Genomic DNA, 12,287 nt, shown 5'->3' with positions numbered 1-12,287 from the left:
TGAGCTGAAGGCAGACGCTTAACCAACTGAGCCACCCAGGCACCCCTTTAGAGTGGTTTTCATGAAAAACCAGGAGTAATGTTTGTGCTTTTGCAGCAGGGGTAGTATTCATTGCCTCAGACATAGTGGGAGAAAGGAGACAGAGCTGTGTTCAGCTGTGGGCTGGACTCCTGACCTAGAAGAGGCTCCTCGATGTCCATCCAGACTGCCGGGAAAGCAGGAGGAGCTTTGAGAGTTGGGGGCTCAGCCTCAGGCTTGTGCTAGACCCCCACCATGTGTATGTGATGGAGCCAGACTGTTACCACCTTTAGTACAGTTTCAAGAAGAGCACTGAGAGAAACCGCGAATGCTTTCTCCGTCTAGACATGATCCCTGCAAGATAATCAATACAATGGTTTTGTATGTGGGAATTTTCAAGGTTAGTAACAAACAGTTAAGGTTCCACAGTGATTCATTTCATATTTTAATGCCTTGGCCACTCAAACAAAGTAAAACAAACTTTACCATGGGAGGGAGGTTTATCTGGAACCACAGAGGTAACTGTAGTATCTATAGATAATGGCAGGGATTCCTCCAATCTCCTCCCGTAAACTAACCCTGGCTTTTATCACTGAAACTGGAATTATCTTTTCTCCGGGGTCTTCATTCATATCCAGTTCTTCAGGAAAGCGTTCCCACAAGGATCAAATACCTTGAAGAAATATTATTTCTTCAACATTAAGCATAATATTCCTTTGAAGGGAACTGGTGTCATGGAGCCACGTGTCTAGACTTTCGTGGCCTCTGCTACCCATGGTTACTGCCGCCGTTTCTTTGAGTGTGTTGCTTTTGCTGAAGTAGAGGAGGATTTTGAGAATTTTGAAGTCCTCTAACTGTCAGGTTCCAGCTAACGCAGATGATCCTTCAAAGGACAGCAGGAGAATTCTTACAGATGATAGTGGATGATAGTGCATAACTGAATGCCAGAACCTTCTGGGATGGCCCTGAGAGACCCAGAGTGCGGATGTAGTCCACTCTATGAGGGAAGTGACCACGTAACAGTCAGGGAGGTGCTCAACCTAGTGCTTTTTCTGTACCATGATATTACCCTAAGTGATCATTATAGCCCAAGCAAAATATTCAACAGGTTATGCAGGGATTTTCAGTGACTGCACACCACATAACATCATCTACTATGTCTAAACCAATAAAACCTATTTTAAGACTAGGGACAGATTATTGTAATCTGAGGAACTGTTGTTTTGGGTTTTTGCCCTGAATTTCATTTAGTGACTTCTGGTGTGGAAGGAGTCTCCCGAACTTGGAAAACAGCAAAAACAGTTTTAAAAAGTTTGTCAGTTAAATCTTGATTACTAATGGAAATGAAAAGGACAGTCTTATATAAATAACTAAAATCAATAAGTCAAATATGATCTTTTTTTGAAATTCAAATTCCTTTATTTCTGTGAACTTTTAAAAAGTAGATGTACTGCATATGTTTTAGTTTTATCTCCATTGTCTCCTATTAGGCAAATTCAACAGAAAAGGGCCTCAATCAGTAGAGTCATCTAACATGGCCATTTGGAAGTATTCAGATTTGTGAGGTCCTTGAAAGAAAGAGGAAGGACAGTCCTAGCAGATCAAATAAAAATGATGAAAGGGAAAGGGAGATTTTTAACCTTACTTCCAAATATCCCTATGTTTGGGATGCGCTCATTTAAGGGATTATGGGGAACAGTTTTCAAATTAGAGGGTCTCCTGAAGGGCCACTATCATGCATACACCTTACTGTATGTTGATCACTTCTGGTTCAGGTGGGGAGCAGGAGGTCTTTAGGAGCATTCAGGAATATGCAAAGGAGGATGAGCACAGGTTGGAAAGGAACATGACATGGGAGAAACAGTTAATAACTGAGAACTGAGGTGTCTTACCTTCCTATGAAGGAAGATTCATTATGAGTCACAGGAATCATAACTTGCCTCTGTGAATTTATTCTGTCACTAAACATAAAATATACAGAATATTATAATACTGTGTGCAATACAAAAATGAGTAAAGCAGTGTTTAGCCTTGTGAAACTTAAAGTATATTTTAGAGATAATACATGTACTTTAAAACTACAATGCAAAATATGAGAAATGCTTTAGAGGAGGAACAAAGAAATTCAAAAAGGTTTTGAATGGAGAGGTAATTTATCTGGGACAGTAAAAGTATTCTTGGTAGAGGTGAATTTGGACTAGATCTTGTACAGTGAAGAGAATATTGCATGACCAGAGGGGAGAATGTATTCAGGGAATGAAGCGTAACATTCAGTGTTACAGGAGCACTGAGCACAAGCAAAACAAAAAGTCTGTTGGTTGTTGGCAGATTGTACAGGGACTTAAAAGCTATGGCGACATGGATTTAGACTATTTGTTGGGCAAAGGGGAAACCAGTGAAGATTTGAGTGCGTGGGAACAATATTATTGAATAGCGTCATAACTGAGCTGCAGTTTGCTAAATGGATAGAGTGGGGAGAGGCTGAAGGTGGAGAGAGCAGTAGGACTAGGTGAGATAATAGCAATATGGTGTTCATAATTGTGGGTTATTATTCTAGAATGTTCTATAGGCACTGCGGGTCATGGCCCACTAGGTTTTGAAATTAATTTACTTGGTGGGGCAAGCATTATAAAAAACTGAAATAGAATAGAATAGAAAATATTGGATTTTATTGCACTGAGTAAGATAAGTATTGTTTGATGAAACTTCTGGTTCAGTTTTTAATATTTTAACATATATGTATTTTGTTATGTTCTTATGGAGCTGTGTTGTGAAATATATTTTCTACTGTGATTGTGGTCAAGATAGAGAAACTCTACTAGAGGATGTATTTATAAAAGCCTACCTTCAAGGTTATGGTTAATGGCACTCCATGAATATACTCTACCTAGTTTAGGCAAGGGTATGAGAGAAATCCTTCAAGCACATTGTGTACAAGGAGATCAGTCTGTATTTGAAATAGCCACTGTCTTATTCTGCTACTTCTTTTAGAAACATGATAGTGAATGTTCAGTTTGATCAGGAGACCATAATTTTTGAATACTCAGTGTCATAATTTTGAGATATCTCTTGCTTATCTTTTTTTTGAGATTTTATTTATTCATTTATTTTAGAGAGAGGGAGAGAGAGAGAATGGGGGAAGGGAGAGAGAGAGGGACTTTGTGAGGGAAAGGGCATGTGAAATTGGTACCTGGGTTCTAGGCCCACTGGGGATACAAACTACCTATAGGTTCACCAAGTCATTTACATTTCCTGGCTTCAGCTAGCTGAACCATAGGTGTGTTGGCCTGCATGACTTGCAGTCTTTCCTAAGCTTTAAAATTCTGTGGGTCCAGGTTATGGATATTTTTTTGTGAGTGTGAATAAATTGTTAGTGTCTTTTAGATTATTGTAGGATTATTTTCATGGCTTATCAATAGCCCATAGGGAGACATTGTTATAAAGTAACTCAATTTTTTCAATGGTTTGGCTTATACTTGGACCTGCCCATAAGCCTGATGTTTAGCTGACATTGTCACAGAGTAACTGTTTCTACAAAGCCTTCCTTTAATTGTATCATGGAATACACAAGCCTGACTCTCCTAATATCTTCAGGAGACACTTTACTTTGGGGGTACATTTGGTTTTTCAGATCACTTTGTTCATGTGTTCTGTGTGGTAGGTCCTTAAAATTTATATTTATTAAAATTTTTTTAAACTAGTGTTTCAGGGCGCCTGGGTGGCTCAGTTGGTTAAGCGACTGCCTTCAGCTCAGGTCATGATCCTGGAGTCCCTGAATCGAGTCCCGCATCGGGCTCCCTGCTCGGCAGGGAGCCTGCTTCTCCCTCTGACCCTCCCTCCTCTCATGTGCTCTCTGTCTCTCTCATTCTCTCTGTCTCAAATAAATAAATAAAATCTTTAAAAAAAAAAAAATAAATAAACTAGTGTTTCATGGTTGCAATAGTTAGGCTACTGCCACAAGCCTTAAGAGATAATTAGCTGCAGCAATTCAAAGGTATGAATGTTTCTTTCTATGTAGAAAGACAAAGCTCATTGATTATTCAACATATTAGCAAATTCTCAATTTTTTTCAAGGCATTTAACCTTATAGAAAGGTACAGAGCCACCTCCTGGTGGTTCAAACATGTAAATGCATCTATGAAATGTCAAATTTTTGTGCCATTGTTTTGTAATGACTCATGAAGTTACCATCACCTTCCCCCAGTTTTTGTAAACAAGGATACATTTTTGATTATCTAATTATTATGTATATTCATTTATTAATCAGGATTTCTCTGGATATATAAATCAGTATTTCTCTTTCTCTCTGTGTCTGTGTTTAAAAAAATCACCAAAAAATTAGGGAGATTTCACAACAGAGAAAGGTTAGAAGATCTCTGGCTTGATGTATCACCATAGTTTGTTTCCTAGATATAACTTTTTTTTCAAGGATCCTTCCAAAGGGTTTATAAGTAGAAAATGTATTATGGTGAAAAATCTCTTTGGAAAACTTGGAATAATAAGGAAAAATTAAAAAAAAAAAGTATTGGTGAGCTCAGGAGAAATGATAAGGAATTCTATAAGGTTTTCCTGAACTCTTTAAGAGATTAAAAACTGTCTCACTTAAGGGGATCTTCTTGACAAAGACATTCTAAAAATCATGGATTATTTTCAAAATTTGCATTACACCTCTTTTATACTCCAACTTGCATGATGTAAAGAACTGAGTGTCTTGGCTGTATTCTTCCTGCCAGGTTAAATTGACCCACTACTTTACAAATTTATAAGGATTTAAATTCCTTTTAAATTGGCTATGGGTTATTGCTTGATAGAAGTGATTCTAAAATAAATAATGTCATTTAATCTCACTTTATTGTACTACATTCACTGAATATTTAAATTCTCATACATGTATTGCCTCCTTACTGATATCAATATTTAACTTTTACAGTGAATTAGAGGCCGGTTTTTGAAGTGATCCAGTTTCGGTAATAAACCACATTTGTGTAGACTCCAGGTTTGTTCTTTTGACCACAGTTATCTCCCCAGCTCACAATTCCAATGAGATACCAGGTACCTTTAAGATCCTTTACAACTAAAGGTCCCCCAGAATCACCCTGAAAATAAAAGAAAGAAAATTAGCTAAATATAAAGCTTATTACTTAAAATATTCTGATGAACCACATATTTTATTATTCTATAGCATATGTATTGATTACCAATTATAGAATAATTAATTGAAACATAGATTTCAAAAGTTATAAGAGCTTTAAATTTCAATTTCCACATTTTAATTTTTTCAGCTTTATAGACATATAATTGACAAATAAAATTGTGTATATTTAAAGTGTACAAACATGATATTTAACATACATATACTTCGTGAAATGATTACAACAATCAGTTAATTAACACATCTATCACCTCAAACAGTTACTCTGTGTGTGTGTGTGTGTGTGTGTGTGTGTGTGTTAAGAATGACTAAGGTCTACTGGCAAATTTCAAGTACACAAACAGAAAGTCTAGCTGGTGTTGATTTTTTTCTGACTCCAAGCAGGGTGCTTGGACCTCAGTTTTATTGGACAGACTAAACCCCTCACCATGAGCGTCAGTTATAATCACTGTATTCCTGTCTTGGACCCTGTCCCTGAGTCACTTTCTCGATATTCTCCCCAAGTTTTCTACGGCTAGAGCTTTGTCTTACCACTCACTTGCGCAGTCATGGAGCAGGAATCTTACCTCTGTTCCCCAATTCAGTAAAATCTCTTTATGACCACCTCCTTCCTGAGGCATATCACTAACCTCACCATTTGCCTAGATTCCCATGTGCTGTCTGCAAATGGACTCCTGTCACTACTTTCCCCTTGTCCATCATGGCTTGGACCTCTCTGTGCATTCTCTGAATTCTAGCTGCCTCCCTCCACATTCTCAGCAACTGACGCTGGATATGTACCAGATTCCGCTCTTGCCCAGCCTATAGGCTACAAAACTCCCTGCTCTTTTCTGACAGAAGTTTACGTGTGTAATTTGTGAGACTCTGGGAAGAGTTTTCTGTCACCCAATATCAAAACAATTTTGATATTTCACCATGTAGTCACCTTCTTGGAGTTTTCAAGAATCTCATGTTATAAAGCAAGTACGTCCAGGAAGAAATACACTTTCTACCTTTGTCAGAAAACATACATGCAGGATAGCTATTGGACAGCAGAGGAAGGCACTGGAAAGGGCACCAGGTAGTCCCAACATGGTCTGATCCACCTTCTCACCTAGTGTAACGGCCTCTCCTCCTCCTTATGCCGAGACCCAACAGATTACTTGGGATTCCCTCAAATATGAATTATAATTTCACACCTTCATAATTTTTGCTATGCTCTTTCTATATATAGAAAAATAATACTGTTCTCTTATTCTATAACTGGGTAAGAGCCATTTATCCTCAGGTCTCATATCCTTCAGTATGATCTCTCTGATACTTGCTGCAAAAATGTTCCCTTCATGCTAAAAATATTTGTTATCCCTTATATCATTTAAAAATCTCATCATAGTTCATTGCTCATGATTATTTACTTTCTAGATGAGAGCACTTTAAGAAAAGGACTCTGCTTTATGAAACTTTGGATTTCTGGTATTAAGAAAATTTAATTTGTTGGTTTGTTTGATAGCATCAAAGAAACTCTGTTTATAACATTTTGCTTAATAAAACACCTAAAAATGTTTGTGTTGTGAAATCTGCATTTAGAAATTATTGAACTGACAAGATATCTGTATTGGTACTAACATAAAGAACATAGAATATTTCTTGAAAGAGATAAAAATGTTTTGGGTTAATGATATTAAAATAATCCCTCTCCACCTACCCTGCAGGCATCATATATTCCTTCCAGATATCCAGCACAAAACATTCCAGATTTTATATCATGGCCATATACATGTGGTTGCTTGCACACATCATCACTTATGATTTTCAGTTTGGCTTCTTGAAGATTATTTTGAGATTCCCCTTCAGGGAAAACAAAGTCAGTTTAGTGTTTACAATCAACATCCTTAGCTAGAATGAAGTGAGTGGAATTTTTTTCCCAATCTAATCTATTTCATACTAAAATTGTCAATACAGAATGAGGTTAATGTAAGCAATTTCTAGAGAATAAATTCCCCTTTAAAATCTGGCACATTTAAATGATAATTATTATCCTTATCACATTTTATAAATACCTATACTAGGAAGAAAAACATTTCCCAGAGTTAAGTAAACTCTCTTGCTGTTGTTATATGTATGTACCTACACCAGATTTTATGATCCAGAGTGTATCTAAGTATGCCCCAAAATATTCAAAAACAAAATCATTTTTATTTATTAGAAGTTTAAGTTATTGTATCAAGTTAAATCATTTTAGAGAGGGCCATGGAAGCTTTGTTATCAGAGACTATCTCTACACACTATTCTTATTCTTGATCCCTTTTAAGTTAACCTCTGTAGTTCTGAAGCAGATTTTGCTGCAACTGGACATTGTAGCTGAGCAATGGGAAAACTTGTAAGGTGACTGAGGAAGATGAAAATGAGTAGTGGAGCAAACCAAGGGGAGGAGGAGATGAAAAGAGTCAAGGGAGGCTCACAAAGATGGGGCATGGAGGGAGGGAGTCTTGGAGTGAAGGTGGGCATGAGGATGACAGCACACCTGATGAACACCTGGCATTGCATAGAGAAGAGCACATAAGACTCTAGTGTTGCTGAGGGAACATTGCTTCTCTCATGTCTTCCTTGAAGCCCAACCTTTTGGAACTGCCTCTCCCTTATTCCATGTGATTCTGACCAGCCTGTCTATCACACACCTGCCTTTCTCGGTATAGACACAGGAATGAGTGTTTGAGTTAGCCAGTCAATCCAAGTACCCCTGGACACAAACAGGACAAAAAGAGACCTTTTCAGGGATTAACATAGATTCTGGCAAAGAGGACAGGTTCTTCCCTCTGCAGCTACTAGGGGAAGATGATGTAAACCCTGATGTTGTTGGTCACCTTTGACACTATGTGGAGATAGAATCCCTCCATATGAAGGCAACCTCAGGGAAAACAGAGCCAGAAATGGGAAGATTCAGAGATTCAGAATCAAATGACATCATACTCCACACTCCTGAATCCAGCTATGTCTGAAACCAGACTCTTCTCATCTTTCTTGACTTCTAAATTACAAGGAACAAATTTGCCATTTTATTATTATTTTTGCTTCAGTAAGAGTTGAGTTTCTGTCACTTACAAAATAAGAGCTCTAACTAATCCAACCAAGCTGTGTGGAAATGGCTGGCAGGATAATATTGATGGAGATTAAATCACACTGTCCTAAATTGGACATAGTGCTCTGTGGTCCTTTTTGAAATACCTACCACCATAGAAGAGTGCTCCAAATCCTGTGATATAGACAGTGGAATTTGGTTGGAAGGATGCAGAGGCTTCTGGCAGACAAACCCGGTGGATGTCATCAGTAAAGGTGACCCTGGGAGAGAACTGCCCGACAGCAATGTCGTTTTCTCTTGCTGGGGAGTGCTATCTTTCATGGACAATAATTATTCTGACATTTCAGTAGTGGAGGGTTGATTGTTGTCCCAAAGCTAACAGTCCATTGACGTGGATTTGCATTACTGGAAAAGGTTAGAAATGAACAGAATATATAAACTGCACTATAATAATTGCATAAAGCCTAATAAAAAACTCCATATTAAAAATATTTGGCTGTAATGATAGTTTCCTTTGACCTTTAAATATAGTCTATTGCTATTTTGAAAGATAAACTGTGTACAAACAGTATCTTAGAGCTGAAATCCAAAAAAGAATTATTGAATTCTAGAACTGTAAAGTGTATAAACTATCATTCATTTATCTCTTCAACAAATATTTATTGAAATTCTATATGGTGAGTCTTATTTGAAGTGTTGGGGTTAAATTTATGAACCAGACAGAAAAAGTGCCTGCTGCTGGCTGTATTCAATTCCAGTGAAGGAAAAAGAGCAAAACAAATTAACAGATAAATAAATCCAAGCAGTAATAATGGTTATGAATAAAATAAAATAGAGCAATTGAATAGAGTATGGGGTGGGTGGGTAGGTAGATAATTCTCTTTTGAGAATATGGTGTTTAGACTGAGACATGATTGATGAGGAGCCAGCTGTGAGAAGATAGGTAGACAAGTTTCCAGACCAACTTCCCAAGGTCTTACTACAGTTCGAGACACAAGGGAAGAGCGGTGGGGCATGAAGCTGACGAGGTAGGCAGGAACCAGATTTTAGAGTGTCTTATAGGTCATGAATGTGTTTAGATTTTGTTCAAGTGATATGGGAATTCCTTGGATAATTTTAAGCCATGAGTAATGTAGTCTCACGTACATTTAAAAAAATCAGGTAGGTTCTTTCCGGAGAATAGATTCCTGGAGGGCAAGAATTAACAAGGTAAAAGTTGTCAGAAGTCTTGTGAAAGATGACCAACTGTGGGTGACTTCCAGCTTGTGGGTGACTTCTAGTTTGTGGGCTTGAGCAACTGGTGGATCATGGTACGTATAGAGATTGGAAAGGTCATCTAATAATAAAAGATCCTCTGGTAAAGCCTTTGTTTTATACTTGAAAATAAAGTCTAGATGGGTTAAACTATTTGCCTAGTATCATGTCTGCTTGCCTGTCTTTGCTCTTCTCTTTATTGGACATGGTTTCCCATCAAAATCTATTTGTTAGTAGCAAGATTAGTGTTCTTAACTAAGTAATTGAACTAACATCATCCATGAGGGATAAGCAGAGACAGATATTGCTCACATAGGTACTTGTTTCTCAACCTAATTATTTCTTAATAGGTAGCTTTAGTCAGAGAAAGAAGCATATAAACATATAACGGGGTTTACGTCCAGTTTGACAGCTGTAATTGTGTTAGGATTATTATTTTCTTCTCTAAGGCAACTTAAAATTTAAAAATGAAATTGTGTTTTTATACACAATTTTGATGTGCAAAAATACTCAAATGAGAAAAACTAAATAAAAACTGGTTTGTGGGGGCACCTGGGTGGCTCAGTCAGTTAAGTGTCTGGCTCCTGATTTGGGCTCAGGTCATGATCTCAGAGTTGTGAGATTGAGCCCCATGTTGGGCTCTGTGCTAAGCATGGAGCCTGCTTAAGATTCTCTCTCTCCTTCTTCCTCTGCCCCTCCCTGCTCACGCTCCCTTTCTCTCTTAAAAAAAAAAAAAATTGGTTTGTGAACATAAGTGTTCATATAGTATAAATATATTGACATTTTTGTTTATAAATCAGTCTTTTTTGAGTTTTATTGATGTAAATTTGCTCCTTCAACTTAATCATGCCTAGATAAACTTAACATAAATCAAGTATTTTGGACTTGGGAATGCAAAGGACAGACCTTGAATTGTATTTATTCAACTGAAAGTAACATTCTAGAGCTTTCAAACAACACCTCATACTATTTAATACAGCTTGTATTTGCTATATTTGTAGATAACAAACCCAAAAAAAACACCTGATATGAGAGATACTAAGTGAAGATTACAGATAAACTTTCTAAATTTTTAATCTAGGCCCAAATTTAAAAAAGGTGCAATTTAGTGGTGATAAGTATAAAACAGTAATTTAGATCCTCAACTAAAATGTAAAAAATCAAAGTGTGACTCCTGGTCTGGAAACCATCCCTGTAAAAAGGATCTGGGAATTTTGTTGATTATTAGCTTGAAAATCAATCACATGAAAAGAGTTCTTAAAGTGTTAATTTCATATAAGACTGCAATGATATCAAATAATCCCAGAGTAGGGAAGGCCATAAAAAGTTATTTGGTCCTCTCACTGATCCAGTGCTTGAAAGATAGGACTTTGCATGAGGCAGACATATATGCTTATGTTCAGTTCCACCATCCCCTAACATTGTGACCTGGGGCAAGGTACTTAACTTTTCTTTTTTTTTTTTTTTAATTTATTTATTTTAGAGAGAGAGAGAAAATGTACGTGAGCAGGGAGAGGGTCACAGGGAGAGAGGGAGAGAGAGAAGCTTAAGTGCTGGGCAGGGAGCCTGATGCCAGGGCTCGATCTCACAACCCTGAGATCATGACCTGAGCCCAAATCAAGAGTCAGATGCTTGACTAACTAAGCCACCCAGGCACCCCAACTTAACTTTTCTTATTTCCCTCAGCATAAAAGGGCTTATCAAGCAGGCATTTACTTAATGAGGTGAGTGTAAGAATTATATAAAACAAATCTTAAGCATCTAACCAAAAATTTGTAGCACACCAGAGCTTAATAAATGGTAATAGTTGCTGTTGCAAGAACACACTCTCAAGTAGCAGTTGTCTTCACTTGAACCCTTCTGCAGGTGGGGACCTCTCCTTCCCCTAGTCTCTTTCTTCACCTTGGAATCCCTTGCATGTTTGAACAGCGCTAACTGTTGACAAGTTCTTCCTTGATGCCCTAATTCTCTTCCCCAGGAAAGCATCTCAGACATAGGTTTTGAAAGGCAAGGCTGTATGGTTATACTATCACTTTTTTTTTTTTTTATCACCCAACACTCTATACTCTAAGAGTATTTCATTTTGTCAAGTTTTCTTTTAAGTGTGTTGTCCAGGACAGGATTCACTATCCCAGTCAGAATTTGACCAACAAAGAGTCTAATATCTCCTTTATTTGAAATCTGCATTTATTTTAATTCACTTTAAATCACAGAGTAGTTTTGTGAACAACTGACTTCATAGTGGGTTATTTTCTGACAAGAATTTCTAAGCAATTTTCACAGGTTAAAGCACAAATATGCTTTCGGTACTGATATACTTCAACTTTTTTGGACACATTTAGAGCTTTACGTTTATACCTACTAAAATTAATCATTTAGTTCTTGCTTATTACTCTAACATAATTAAAGTCCTTTTGAAATTTCTGTTTTTCTTACCCAAACATTGGTTATCCTTTCCAGCATCTGTCATCAGCTACTTTGTTGATTATAACTTCCACATCATCTGCCAAGCCTAGAAAATACACTGTCTAGGACAGGGTGCAGGATTAAGGTCTTTGGTGGGCCATAAAAAACATCCTCAGCATTTTAATAGCAATTCTTAATCATGATCCTTTAGATAGAATTGTTTAGTTACCAAGCTACCTATTATTGTCACATTCAATTTATAGTGTTTTATGTTTTCAGAAGCCCTCCCATTTTACTTTGTCATTATGACATTGGTCATATTACCTATTTTGAAAAGTGTATTTAGTTCTTGGAAGAATATTTCAAGGAGTCACTGACAAAATCAAGAACATGTAGAGG

The 12,287-nt window shown here is 37.2% G+C and overlaps 1 protein-coding gene across 1 annotated transcript in view; it reads right to left on the bottom strand.

Moving 5' to 3' along the window:
* Positions 1-4,952: 4,952 nt before the first annotated feature.
* LOC110591357 (transmembrane protease serine 11A-like) overlaps positions 4,953-12,287 on the bottom strand; it is a 42,360-nt gene continuing 35,025 nt past the window's right edge. Inside the window, 4 exon segments of the mRNA XM_021702271.1 lie at positions 4,953-5,114; positions 6,855-6,997; positions 8,379-8,572; positions 8,574-8,633. Coding sequence (XP_021557946.1) covers positions 4,953-5,114; positions 6,855-6,997; positions 8,379-8,572; positions 8,574-8,633 — 559 coding nt within the window.

The sequence above is a fragment of the Neomonachus schauinslandi genome, chromosome 2 (genome assembly GCF_002201575.2).
Source record: "Neomonachus schauinslandi chromosome 2, ASM220157v2, whole genome shotgun sequence".
Taxonomy (NCBI): Eukaryota; Metazoa; Chordata; class Mammalia; order Carnivora; family Phocidae; genus Neomonachus; species Neomonachus schauinslandi.
Note: the sequence above shows the minus strand (reverse complement) of the source record. Positions and strands in the feature narration are given on the sequence as shown.